Consider the following 15,360-nt stretch of genomic DNA (forward strand, 5'->3'; position numbering starts at 1 on the left):
ACTTATTTATGCAAAACAACGTATTTATGCAAAACAACTTATTCAAAACAGCTTATTTATGCAAAACAGCTTATTTGAAACAACTTATTTATACAAAAGAGCTTATTTGTGCTAAACAGCTTATTCAAAACAACTTATTTATACAAAACAGCTTATTTGTGCAAAACAGCTTATTCAAAACAACTTATTTATACAAAACAGCTTATTCCGATTAATTTTAAAAACCAACTTATTCAAAATAGCTTATTTATGCAAAACAGCTTATTCGAAACAACTTATTAGGATGACTTTTTTTAAAACCGCTTATTCAAAACAGCTTATTTATGCAAAACAGCTTATTTGTGCAAAACAGCTTATTTATACAAAACAGTTTATTCCGATTTCATTTTAAAAAACAACTTATTCAAAACAACTTATTTATGCAAAACAACATATTTATGCAAAACAACTTATTCAAAACAACTTATTTATGCAAAACAGCTTATTCGAAACAACTTATTTATAAAAAATAGCTTATTTATACAAAACAACTTATTCCGATTTCATTTTAAAAAACAACTTATTCAAAACAACTTATTTATGCAAAACAGCTTATTCGAAACAACTTATTTATACAAAAGAGCTTATTTGTGCAAAACAGCTTATTCTAAACAACTTATTTATACAAATCAGCTTATTTGTGCAAAACAACTTATTTATACAAAACAGCTTATTCCAATTTCATTTTAAAAACAACTTATTTATGCAAAACAACTTATTCAAAACAGTTTATTTATGCAAAACAGCTTATTCGAAACAACTTATTTATACAAAACAGCGTATTTGTGCAAAACAGCTTATTTATACAAAACTGCTTATTCGAAACAACTTATTTATACAAAATAGCTTATTTGTGCAAAACAGCTTATTCAAAACAACTTATTTATACAAAACAGCTTATTTGTGCAAAACAGCTATTTTGCACAAAATAAGCTATTTTGCACAAACAGCTTATTCGATTCCTAGGTCGCCGATCCCAAATGGAATTGCAGATTATCCCTATTCTTCTGAGGTATGTGTGTATTGTAATTCGTGACAAGTTTGCGTGATTGTGAATTTGTAGAGATTTCAATTTTGAATTGCGGAACGCTATGCGTGAAATCGTGTAGATTTATAATTATGAAGATGTGGTTACTGATTGCAAATCTCACAAGGTTGTTGTTAAAGGAGAAAAAGCGGATCCATTGAAGGTTCTTGAAAAAGTTCAGAGGAAGAGTCATAGACAAGTTGAGCTTCTTTCTCCGATCCCAAAACCACCTTCAGAACAAGAGAAAAAAATTGAAGAGAAAGAGAAACCTAAGCCAGAGGAAGAAAAGAAAGCTGAAGAGGTTAATTAATTATGTTTTTTTTCTTTTTAAATTTATCTGAATCTGTGATGGATCATTTTTATCATTTTTATTTTATTATATGGTGCAACCTAAGGTTATGATAATGATTCTGAAAGTTCACATGTATTGTGAAGCTTGTTCACAAGAAATCAAGAGACGCATTGAGAAAATCAAAGGTATGTTACTGTGTTCTGTTTTGATTGAAATTCATATTTTCTTCACTTTTATTTCATTCACTTGTTTTGGTTCAATTCTCAGGTCCCATCCTTTCAGGAATTTGTCAACTGTTACTACCGATGATTTTGTGTTTGAATTCGAATCTTGCTATGATTTTCAATTTTGGTTACATATAGATGATGGGTTTGATTGGTTTGGTGATGAAGTTTGCTGGAGATTTTCAATTTCCTTTGCATTCTTGATTTTTGGAAGAAAAAGGACGACGTTGATTGTGAAAGGACGACGTTGAAGAGGAGGAGAATTGGGAGTAATGAGTTGGAGGGATTAGGGATTGATTTGAATTTGGGAAAATTGATGATGGACTTGGTTTGAGAAATTGTCGAAATCAAATTGGGAATTTTTCTGAGAATTGTGATTCTGTTGCTAAGAATTCAAAGTTGGTGCCTGAATCTGATGGTTTTGAAAATGTTCTGTTATGGTTAGAAAATTCCATATGTTTTTTATTTTTGATTGTGATATGCACCATGTTGGATCAAAGAAAACCATTAAGTACATCTAATGGTTTTGGAGTACAACTCACATAAACCATTTCCACAGCAAAATGGTTTTGGAGTACAACTCACAGAAACCATACCCATAGCAAAACCATTAAACAATTAGTTTGGTTTCGTGTAGAACACTATCAAAACCATTAAACCACACTTATGGTTTCAGTAATAGTTTTTATTTAAAATCATTTGTCAATAATAATTTTCACTATTCTTTTATTTTATTTAGCATTTGACAATTATTTTTCTTTCACATACAAGTTTATTAAAACCATTAAAGCGCGATTATATTTAGAAAAAGTCAGAAATTCATTTTACAACGTAAGAAATAAAAGAGAGATGACGAGGCTTTACAAAAAAGTGGTTACTTATTGATTAATTCACATTAGGTTATAAGTGTGCACTATTAAGTGGTTACTTAATAATGATTTAAATGTTTATCACAATTTTTTTTATTACAACACCATTTTCACTGGAATTGGGAAATGATTCGATGTGAAATCTGTTGGTATAAGCTGGAATTCGGATTTGATGAATTATTGAGAATGTTGTGATGAATTTTGTTGTTTATGATCAATCCGGTTCGGATCTGGTGTTAGCATTACTCACGGAAACCATTTTCACTGCAAAATGGTTTTGGAGTCTAACTCACGGAAACCATTTTCACTGCAAAATGGTTTTGGAGTACAACTCACGGAAACCATTTTCACTGCAAAATGGTTTTGGAGAACAACTCACGGAAACCATTTCCACAGCAAAATGGTTTTGAAACCAACTCACAGAAACCATAGCCATAGCAAAACCATTAGACAATTATTTTGGTTTCTCATAGAAGACTATCAAAACCATTAAACCATAATTATGGTTTTAGTAATAATTTCAGTGTATAACATCTTAATCATTATTCAAAACCATCTAACAATAATAATTTCATTAAAAATCATTACACATTTATCTTGGTTTCACATACATGATTATCAAAACCATTAAACCATAATTATGGTTTCAGTAATAATTTCAGTGTATAACATGTTAAACAACGTTCCAGTAAAGAAACTCATAATCCATACTCATTTCTCTCTCTAACTCATAAAAAGCTTATTCAAAACAGCTTATTTTGTTCAAAATAGCTGTTTTGCACAAACAAGCTGTTTTGTATAAATAAGTTGTTTTGAATAAGCTGTTTTGCACAAATAAGCTATTTTATATAAATAAGTTGTTTCGAATAAGCTGTTTTGTATAAATAAGCTGTTTTGAATAAGCTGTTTTGCACAAATAAGCTGTTTTGTATAAATAAGTTGTTTTGAATAAGCTGTTTTGCACAAATAAGCTATTTTGTATAAATAAGTTGTTTCGAATAAGCTGTTTTGCATAAATAAGCTGTTTTGAATAAGTTGTTTTGCATAAATATGTTGTTTTGCATATATAAGTTGTTTTGAATAAGTTGTTTTTTAAAATGAAATGGGAATAAGTTGTTTTGTATAAATAAGCTGTTTTGCACAAATAAGCTGTTTTGTATAAATAAGCTGTTTTGAATAAGCTGTTTTGCACAAATAAGCTGTTTTGTATAAATAAGTTGTTTTGAATAAGCTGTTTTGCACAAATAAGTTATTTTGTATAATTAAGTTGTTTCGAATAAGCTGTTTTGCATAAATAAGCTGTTTTGAATAAGTTGTTTTGCGTAAATATGTTGTTTTGCATATATAAGTTGTTTTGAATAAGTTGTTTTTTAAAATGAAATCGGAATAAGCTGTTTTGTATAAATAAGCTGTTTTGCACAAATAAGCTGTTTCGTATAAATAAGTTGTTTTGATTAAGCTGTTTTGCATAAATAAGCTGTTTTGAATAAGTTGTTTTTGCATAAATATGTTGTTTTGCATAAATAAGTTGTTTTTGCATAAATATGTTGTTTTGCATAAATAAGTTGTTTTGAATAAGTTATTTTTTAAAATGAAATCGGAATAAGTTGTTTTGTATAAAGAAGCTGTTTTGAATAAGCTGTTTTGCACAAATAAGTTGTTTTGTATAAATAAGTTGTTTTGAATAAGCTGTTTTGCACAAATAAGCTATTTTGTATAAATAAGTTTTTTCGAATAAGCTGTTTTGCATAAATAAGCTGTTTTGAATAAGTTGTTTTGCATAAATATGTTGTTTTGCATATATAAGTTGTTTTGAATAAGTTGTTTTTTAAAATAAAATCGGAATAAGTTGTTTTGTATAAATAAGTTGTTTTGAATAAGTTGTTTTGCACAAATAAGCTATTTTGTATAAATAAGTTGTTTCGAATAAGTTGTTTTGCACAAATAAGCTGTTTTGAATAAGTTGTTTTGCATAAATAAGTTGTTTTGAATAAGTTGTTTTTTAAAATGAAATCGGAATAAGTTGTTTTGTATAAATAAGCTGTTTTGAATAAGCTGTTTCGCACAAATAAGTTGTTTTGTATAAATAAGTTGTTTTGAATAAGCTGTTTTGCACAAATAAGCTATTTTGTGTAAATAAGTTGTTTCGAATAAGCTGTTTTGCATAAATAAGCTGTTTTGAATAAGTTGTTTTGCATAAATATGTTGTTTTGCATAAATAAGTTATTTTGAATAAGTTATTTTTTAAAATGAAATCGGAATAAGTTGTTTTTGTATAAATAAGCTGTTTTGAATAAGCTGTTTTGCACAAATAAGTTGTTTTGTATAAATAAGTTGTTTTGAATAAGCTGTTTTGCACAAATAAGCTATTTTGTATAAATAAGTTTTTTCGAATAAGCTGTTTTGAATAAGTTGTTTTGCATAAATATGTTGTTTTGCATATATAAGTTGTTTTGAATAAGTTGTTTTTTAAAATGAAATCGGAATAAGCTGTTTTGTATAAATAAGCTGTTTTGCACAAATAAGCTGTTTTGTATAAATAAGTTGTTTCGAATAAGCTGTTTTGCATAAATAAGCTGTTTTGAATAAGTTGTTTTGCATAAATATGTTGTTTTGCATAAATAAGTTGTTTTGTATAAGTTGTTTTTTAAAATGAAATCGGAATAAGCTGTTTTGTATAAACAAGTTGTTTTGCACAAATAAGTTGTTTTGCATAAATAAGTTGTTTTGCATAAATAAGTTGTTTCGAATAAGCTGTTTTGCATAAATAAGCTGTTTTGATTAAGTTGCTTTTTAAAATGAGATCGGAATAAGTTGTTTTGCATAAATAAGTTGTTTTGAATAAGCGGTTTTTAAAAAATCATTCTAATAAGTTGTTTTGCATAAATAAACTATTTCGAATAAACTATTTTGCATAAATAAATTGTTAAGAAAAAATTATAATATGGGGCTTTAATTTAGTGGGCTTGATGGGAGCTTTTTTAAGTGGGCTTTGAAATTTGGGGCTCTATTGACACCTCTACTTATTAGAATTAAGCTTTCACTTGAGGTGTAGAAAGCAATTATGTTGGATGTAAAAAGCAATTATGCACGGTGCATAAGGATCTCCTTATGCACCATAACCACACCCTCTCTTTCCAATGTACATAATACAATTCATGAGTGTGATTTCGTAATTTTGCACAGACTTAGTTTTTTATTTTATTTTTAAATAAGCACATACTTATTTAAAAGGGCATTTTTTTAATGTTATAGATTACCCATGAATTATTTCACATCTTCGGTTATATTGGTCAAACAATTTGTTTCAATTACTATGTTGTATTGTTGCTTTACCATGGTATATGATCAAGTATTGCAATGTTACTTTTTGTTTCGAATATTGAACACATACTCCAAATAATTAGGGGTGGCAAAAATACCCGTGCCCACGGGTACCCGTGGATAAAATCCATCACGGGCACCGGGTGGGCAGCTAAACGGGTATCCACGGGTATAATAAACGGGTATTTGACTACCCATTATTATATGGATATGGACACGGATTTGATCGTACCCATATCCGATAATAAATTAAGTAAATTACTAAAATATCCTTATATATCTTATCTTATTACTTAAGATTGTTACCTTATTGAAAGAAATTTTACCGTCCACCTAAGATTCCTCATTAATAAACTATTTTTATTTTCAATCTTTTTAATTCATCTTATTAAGTTCACGTTTCTACTTCATTCACATCATAAAACATATCATATGGATTATGTAAGAATCATGAATTTTCTATGGATTATGTATGATTTATGAAATTTTGAATGGATTATGTATGGATGTTTAAAAGTTGAAGTTTTTTGGTAATTAAAAAAAAGTTATTGTTTGTACAAAAAAAAATCCATGGGTACCCATGAATACTCATGGATACCTCAATACCCGCGGGTACCCGCATAGTGGGTACCCACGAGAGTACGGGGCGGGCTCGAAATGGGTACCCATTGACATCCCTACAAATGATGTTAAAGATATGACAAAATGCACTTTTTCAATGAAAAATTGATTCTGCAATTTTGTTTTAGTTTTGGAAGGATTGCTTTTTTTGTTACACTATTTTTTCTTTTGAAGGATTTTTTGTTACACTATTAGAATTTAGTTGAAATTATTTATTCGTATTGCCTATTTTAGTTTATTCTACATGTTATTCTTGTTTCTCACAATGTGTGTGTATATATTTCTGTTTTTTTTTTTTTTTTGCCATTGGATTAAAATTGAGTTTTAGTGTCAAGTGCAAGTATAAAACTAGACGTCTACAACTAAATAGTACATTAAGACAAATGATTTTCTATTTATGAGATAATTTATAGGATAATAAAACTAAAAAAGTTAAAATAAGAAAATGAGAGCTTTGAAGAGAAAAGTTATAGTAGAACTTGTGAGATTATAATAATTGAGTTATGGGGGTTGGGTATCTATATGATTATAACTAAAAGTGATATTTTTTTTTTAATTTAATTAATATAATGAGAGAAAGAGAGAGAAAAGTCATTGTAGAATTTGCAGGGTGTTAAGATAGTAGGGATGATCTGGCTTCTCCGACACCTATAGCTTTTTTTGTTTAAAAAAATGACATATTTATAAAATCTCATCGTAATTAATGTATAGATAAAAAAAATAAGAACAATAAAAAAAAAGTTTCATAGTTATGCAAAAGGGTAGGATTAAGATTGTATCAAACATATTAAAATCAAATCAAAAGGAATATGAAAAAATGAAAATGAAATCCTCAAGAGGAAAAAGATGGACTAAGATTGTACCAAATATTGTAAAATGAAAACTAAATATTGCTTCTCTTTATTTTTTTTTGAGCAGATTATTATAGAAAATAATAGCATGGGATAAGAATGAGTAAAAAGTTGTTGAACTTTTTCATCAGATATTGTGTGCATGCATCAAAAGTGTTTCCTCTGGAAAAATAAATAAAAAATAAGAATCAATACATGAAGAGAGAAGAAAAAAAGATAAATGTATCGAGAAAGGAGGAAAGTAAACATGCAATTGTTACAACAATTGCATGTAGTAGGTGTGGTATGTGGTTCGAATAGTTTGCTGATTATGAATTTACTCATGTATACCGTGTATTTATCAGTGATGTTGTTTGTGGATAACTTGATCATGAGAATGGTGGGATAGTGGTATAATATGGGGGTTTTATTGTGTTGTATGTGTAAGTAATGTGAGTTAGTGGGGATATATAAGTTTTTTTTTCTATTTTTTAATTTAAATTTCTATTTTCTTAATTTAATGATAATTAATAGAATTAGAGTTTTGGAGGGAATATTTTTTAAGGAGAACATTTTTTTTGTTTTGTTTTTTTGTGTTGTCTGTCTAAGTGATGTGAGTTCGAGGGGATATATAAGTTATTTTTTCTATTTTTTAATTCAAATTTCTATTTTTTTAATTTAATAATTAATTAATTAATAGAATTCTAGTGTAGCCAACTGTCGTTCGATGATAGCAACAGTAATTAACAGCAGTTGACCTCCACAACGGTAGTTAGCTACCGTTGCGATTGAAATTTTCCCAAAATCAACATACCTACTCCTACCTCATTATTCATTCATCACCCTTTTTACCTCATCCATAAAAACTCCTAAAGAGTAAAAACAAAATTCTCCAATCTTTGTTTCAAATCATGGAAGAATGATTGCTAAAAGGTTTTTACACACATTTGACGTTAAGAAACAGGTAAGTTTCTTTTTTAAGGGAGCATGAATAAATTGAGGGAGCATAAGGGATTCTGGTGCTTAAAAAAACTCCCTCAAACTTGTTCATGCTCCATATGCATGTGTTTAGAGATTGTGATTATGTGAGACTCTTATGGGAGTATATCTTTAACATTGATCATTGGAGTAAGTTCTTTAGTTTGGGAACTTTGGCTTGGCTCGAATGAAATTTATCTGCTAATGATATTGCAAATATAGCTTGGTCTTGGATGTGTTTTGTTTGGGGTTGCCGTTAATATTTTGTGGAAAGACTGTAACTCTCTTATCTTTAACCAACACCCATAAATGGGTAATATTCTTTAGTGCAAAGTTATTAATCAAGTTGATGATAACCATAATCATATGAAACAGCAGTATGATTAGGTCCAGATCGAGAACCAGAAGTATCACTAGACATATTTTTCTCAGATCTTTTTCTGTTACACTGTTAAATGTTAAGACAACAGACCAAGGCTCTAGATACCAATTGAAGGTGAGAAAAACACAAGAAGGGGGGGTTGAATTGTGTTAGCTTTTTCTTCGTTTTCTCCTAAGCTAAAAACACTAATCAGAAGTAAAGTGAGAACTGCTTCTGAAGTGATATTCAGAACTAATATGCAGTGGATAAAAATAGAGAGAGAGAGAGAGAGAGAGAGAGAGAAAGAGAGAGAGAGAGAGAAAGAAGAAAGACACAAAGCAATTATACTGGTTCCTTCCACAAACCTGAAGTAGTCCAGTCCCCCTTGCACTTCCAAGGAGAGTTCACTAAAATGTAATGACAAATTACAACTGCTCACTGCTAAACTTAGCAAGAGACTTCAAATTGCTCAAGCACACAAGCAAGAGACTTCTTATGCTCCTAAACACAATCAAGAGACTTCTAATGCTCAAGCACAAATGCAAGAGACTTCTAATCAAACAGAATTACACAGAAAAATGTTTGAGGTTGAACACTTGATATACAATCAGAGGTGCTCACAATACAAATCAGATACAGACTTTTAAGACTCCAGAATTTCTAAGATATGAACTTGAAAACAGAAATTCTAAGTGAACTTTGAATACGGAACAATTTTAGCTGAGTTTTGGCACTTGTAAATTGTAGTTGAGTCTTGTGTTCATCATTGCCAATCTCTGAGTCTTCACTCCTTTATATAGAGGTGTGAAAGAGACGTTGCGAAATTGCTAGCACAATAAAAAGAGTCGTTTGAAGCTTTCATCAATCACCAATGATCTTTTACCTGATATGGTTGTTGTCCTATGAAGAACCAATTTCAAATCCATTCCCATTGTGAAGGAACATTGTTGCAGGCAGAGCTGTATTTCAGAGCTGTTTTCTTGTCTTGTAGTGGAGACACTGCAAAGTAGTGGAGATAGTGGTTGTACACTTCATACAGTTGTACTTTGTCAACGCTTTTTGAAGATAAGCTTCCAATGCCTTCAAATCTCTTCAAAATGACCGTTGCTTTGTATTCCCAGTCTTCTGCATTGCTTTCGAATCCATTGAACAACTTTTGAAGTATTAAATCTTGAATCTTCAGCTTCTGGTGATTTTCAGCTTCTGATGAAGTCGCTTCTGATGAACTCGCTTCTGATGAACTTCAGCTTCTGATGACGTCATCATCTTCATGAGCGCTTTGTCTTCAGGAGCACTTTTGTCTTCAGGAGCACTTCTCTTCAAACGCTTTAAGCTTCCTTTTTGTTGATTTCTAAGCTCTCTTTTGTTCATCCAAAACCTATTTATGATGTAAATTTTTGACTATGGTCCTGTACACTTAAACAAATATTAGCTGGTCCAGTTGTCAATTTTTAATACCTTGTTATCATCAAAACTCTCAAAGGTTTATTGTTAAACACATTTTGATCCAGCAGTCTAATACTATCAATGTACCCTTTTTTTTATAGGTATTATTAGTGTACTTAAACATGTCATAAATGTAAAGTAAAATATGTCAAAGGAAAAGTGATGCATATAATATTAGTTAGATGTTATAATTGGAAAAAGAAATTTTTTGTTATTGTATTAAAAATTGAAATGGATAATTTGTTTTGGAACATTATTATTATTATTATTATTATTATTATTATTATTATTATTATTATTATTATTATTATTATTATTATTATTATTATTATTATTATTATTATTATTATTATAAGATAATTTTGGGATGAATAAATGGGTAGCACGGTCTAATACAACAATCACCAAGTTTATTAATAGCATCTTGTTTTGTTTCTGTGTTTAACAAATTAATAGTATTATACATACTTATTTTCATATAGTTTGTATCATAATAGTACTATATATAACAATAGTGCTGATCACACAAAATCGAGCCCCAACAAGTATAGAATTATGACACATTCAACCGGTGCCAATTCAAGGAAGTTGATTGAGGTGAATTGAAAGGTCTGAGAAGACATAGCATCAATGCGGAGGAAACCACTGCTAGAGTTACCAAAGAAAAGACTATGTTTTCTTCATATGACGATTTCTTCTTGCTTTTATTGCAATGATGATATTCTTTCTTTTCTTGGACCTCTTCAACAATCACTATGTGATTTCAAAGTAAGTTCTAGACGAGTCCCATTTCTCTTTTTAATTCAAGATTGGTCTCTCTCATAACAATTTAATTCAAATTTTGTCACATCTTTCTCAAATGTATATAATACAATTCATGAGTGTGATTTCGTAATTTTGCTCAGACTTAAATTTTTTTTTTTAATAAGCACAGACTTATTTACTAGGGCATTTTTTAATGTTATAGATTACCTAGGAATTATTTCACATCTTCGGTTATATTGGTCAAACAATTTGTTTCAATTACTATGTTGTATGATGTTTTACCATGGTATATGAACAAGTATTGCAATGTTACTTTTTGTTTCGAATATTGAACACATACTTCAAATGATGTTAAAGATATGACAAGATGCATTTTTTCAATGAAGAATTGATTCTGCAGTTTAGTTTTAGTTTTGGAAGGATTGCTTTTTTTGTTACAATACTAGAATTTAGTTGAAATTATTTATTTGTAGTGCCTATTTTAGTTTGTTCTACCGATTATTCTTGTTTCTCACTATATATATATATATATATATATATATATATATATATATATATGGTTTTGCTAGAAGACACATTTTATGAAGGTGTCTTTTAGCAAAATTATAACTAAAAAGTGGAAATCACACCTAAAGGTGTGGATTGCTAAAAGACACCTTCATGGGGTGGCTTCTAGCAAAACCCATATATATATATATATATATATATATATATATATATATATATATATATATATATATATATATATATAAACTAAAAAAAACATTCAAATAATCAAAAAACAAATTTCACAAAAAGAATTCTTTTCTAAAAAAAAACCTTGATTTTCAATCAAGTGATTTTCCATTTTTATTTTCTTAATTAAAAAAAAACTTTAATCCATTTTAATTATCTTTGAGTCTTTATTTTAAAATTAATAAAAAATACCAAACAAATCATTCGGTCTTTTTACCCCGAACTACGTGGTTTTGATCCATCACGAGTACGTAGGCAAAAGATACTTGTCTTTCCAAATCAAAAAATAATAAAAAAACATTTTCATTCTTTTTACTCACCACATTAATCTTTTTATTTAAGCAAATAAAACAATTTAGCCAAAAATAAATAAAAGCAAGAGGTTCATATAGAATACTATAGACGTTTAGGGTGCTAATACATTCCCTTCACGTAACTAACCCCTGAACCTTATATATATATATATACATTTATGTTTTTTTGCCACTGGATTAAAATTGAGTTTTAGTGTCAGGTGCAAGTATAAAACTAGACGTCTACAACTAAATAGTACATTAAGACAAATGATTTTCTATTTATGCGATAATTTATAGGATTATAAAACTTAAAAAGTTAAAATAAGAAAATGAGAGCTTTGAAGAGAAAAGTTATGGTAGAACTTGTGAGATTATAATAATTGAGTTATGAGGGTTGGGTATCTATATGATTATAACTAAAAATGATTTTTTTTTAATTTAATTAATATAATGAGAGAAAGAGAGGGAAAAGTTATTGTAGAACATGTAGGGTGTTAATATAGTAAGGATGATATGCCTTCTCCGGCACCTCTAGCTTTTTTGTTTTAAAAAAATGACATATTTATAAAATCTCATCGTAATTAATGTATAGATAAAAAAACAAATAAGAACAATAAAAAAAGAGTTTAATAATTATGCAAAAGAGTAGGATTAAGATTTTATCAAACAGATTAAAATCAAATCAAAAGGAATATGAGAAAATGAAAATGAAATCCTCAAGAGGAAAAAGATGGACTAAGATTGTACCAAATATTGTAAAATGAAAACCAAATATTGCTTCTCTTTATTTTTTTGAGCAGAATATTATATAAAATAATAACATGGGATAAGAACGAGTAAAAAGTTGTTGAACTTTTTCATCAGATATTGTGTGCATGCATCAAAAGTGTTGCCTCTGAAAAAATAAATAAAAAATAAGAATCAACAAACAACATCTCTAATATATGGAAGAAAGAATGATGGGATGGTATATGAAGAGAGAAGGAAATAAAAAAAAAAGGATAAATGTATCGAGAAATGAGGAAAGTAAACATGCAATTGTTACAACAATTGCATGTAGTAGGTGTGGTATGTGGTTCAAATAGTTTGCTGATTATGAATTTACTCATGTATACCGTGTATTTATCAGTAATGTTGTTTGTGGATAATTTGATCATGAGAATGGTGGGATAGTGGAATAATATGAGGGTTTTATTGTGTTGTATGTGTAAGCGATGTGAGTTAGTGGGGATATATGAGTTATTTTTTTCCTATTTTTTAATTTCAATTTCTATTTTCTTAATTTAATGATAATTAATATAATTAGTGTTTTGGAGGGAATTTTTTTAGGGAGAACGTTTTTTTTTGTCGTATGTGTAGGTGATGCGAGTTAGTGGGGATATATAAGTTATTTTTTCTATTATCTAATTTAAATTTCTATTTTCTTAATTTAATAATTAATTAATTAATAGAATTCTAGTGTAGCCAAATGTTGTTCGATGATCGCAGCGGTAATTAACTGCAATTGGCCTCCTCAACGGTAATTAGTTACCGTTGCGATTGAAATTTTCCCAAAATCAGCAGACCTACTCCTACCTCAATATTCATTCATCACCCTTTTTACTTCATCCATAAAAACCCCTAAAGAGTAAAAAAAAAATCCCCAATCTTTGTCTCAAATCATTGAAGATTGATTGTTAGAAGGTTTCTACACACATTTGACGTCAAGAAACAAGTAAATTTCTTTTTTAAGGGAGCATGAATAAATTTGAGGGAGCATAAAGGATTCTGGGGCTAAAAATACTCCCTTAAACTTGTTCATGCTCCTTATGCACGTGTTTAGAGATTGCGATGATGTGAGACTGTTTTGGGAGTATATCTTTAAAATTGATCATTGGGGTAAGTTCTTTAGTTTGGGAACTTTGGCTTGGCTTGAATGAAATTTATCGGCTAATGATATTGCAAATATAGCTTGGTCTTGGATGTGTTTTGTTTGGGGTTGCCGTTAATATTTTGTGGAAAGACTGTATCTCTCTTATCTTTAACCAACACCCATAAATGGGTAATATTCTTTAGTGCAAAGTTATTAATCAAGTTGATGATATCCATAATCCTTGATGATATCCATACCGCGTGTAAATTTATCACGAGTTTTTGTCTCAAAAACCAATCAAAACTATATTGCGGATACCCCTACTCCAAATGACTTCGGTGGCTGGGAGTGGCATTCTTTCACCCCTAATTTTTGTGTCTAACGCATACTTTATTTGACCAAAAAAATAAATTTCATAATTTTAAATTTATATTGAATACTATATAAAGGAAGGAATTGTTCATTCAAAATCAATCAAGACAGGGATGGTGACTTTTTTCTAGGTTTTGTTGGTCTTCAACAAGATTAAGATTTGAAATTGTCCTTCCCATATGAACTTCAAAGTTGATTGAGTTTAAAAACTGCCCACTCAAGAGACAAGGAATAAATTATTTTACACGAATACAATCATATTTGACTACGGTGTGTGTCGACAAAACATATGATTTTGCCAAATTTCAATATGCATTTTATTTATTGAACATTGTAGAAATTTACAATTACAAATAATATGGTTATATCATTGTGATTACATTTTTTCTATTTTTTTTAAAAAAGGTTAACCCAAATACCGAATTTGAACAAACCCATTCAAAATCAGAATCTGTTATTTAATTGCTGCCCCACTAACAGCTATAGACAAAGAATAGTATGCCACTTGAGGACCTCAGAATAAACTTTCAATTTAATAGATGCTGATTGAACATTTGAACAATGAGATAACCTTATCGGTCAATTTCCAATGGAGAAGCTGCCACATCAGATTCATGCAAATATGCCCAAAATGTCCACCTCTCATTCCACGCATGCCTCCACTACCCTTCTACTCAAAGCAAAACAAAAAATCACACCAAACCCATTTCCTCATTATACACACAAGCATCAAGCAAGTTAAGAGCTAGCAGGGGAAGAAGAAACAATCTACAGAAAAGGAATGGCCTCCACTTCTGCAGTTTCAGTGGCAATGCCACTAACTTACACCAGCCAGAAGAGGGTGGTGAACAGCTCCGAGGCATTCTTCAATCCACTGTCTCTTTGGTCCTCAAAGGCTACGGGATCTTTGAAACGCAATGGAAGATTTCAAGTTAGGGCTTCCATGAAGGAGAAAGTTGTATCGGGACTCACAGCGGCAGCATTGACAGCTTCAATGGTGGTTCCTGATGTGGCTGAAGCGGCCGTTTCACCTTCTCTCAAGAACTTCTTGCTCAGCATTGCAGCTGGGGGAGTTGTGGTTGTAGTTATTATTGGTGCGGTGATCGCTGTATCCAATTTTGATCCCGTCAAGCGACGCTGATAAATTTTCGTTTTGCTGCCCGGGACCTTTTTTTTTTTTCCTTCTCTTATCATGACGTGTACATCAGTATATGTAATATTCTTCAGTAATGAATTGAACTGCTCTTGTGTGTTAACTAATATCTAACTTTTGAACTCCACTTGAGCAGAAGCTTTTCAATTATTTAAATGCGATGTTCATTTTCATAC

The 15,360-nt window shown here is 29.8% G+C and overlaps 1 protein-coding gene and 1 long non-coding RNA gene across 2 annotated transcripts; both read left to right on the forward strand.

Moving 5' to 3' along the window:
* The first annotated feature begins 1,040 nt into the window (after positions 1-1,040).
* On the forward strand, positions 1,041-2,311 carry LOC146945988 (uncharacterized). The gene is made up of 2 exons (XR_015026561.1): positions 1,041-1,543; positions 1,626-2,311. It is a non-coding gene; the product is annotated as an uncharacterized LOC146945988 (long non-coding RNA).
* A 12,380-nt stretch (positions 2,312-14,691) lies between these two features.
* Positions 14,692-15,287, forward strand: PSBX (photosystem II subunit X). The gene has a single exon (XM_085744247.1). The coding sequence runs from the start codon at positions 14,813-14,815 to the stop codon at positions 15,170-15,172; it is 360 nt and encodes a 119-aa protein (XP_085600373.1). The 5' UTR covers positions 14,692-14,812; the 3' UTR covers positions 15,173-15,287.
* Positions 15,288-15,360: the final 73 nt, after the last annotated feature.

Source organism: Medicago sativa, chromosome 2 (genome assembly GCF_051527215.1).
Source record: "Medicago sativa cultivar Bolivia chromosome 2, Bolivia_mono, whole genome shotgun sequence".
NCBI classification, from domain to species: domain Eukaryota; kingdom Viridiplantae; phylum Streptophyta; class Magnoliopsida; order Fabales; family Fabaceae; genus Medicago; species Medicago sativa.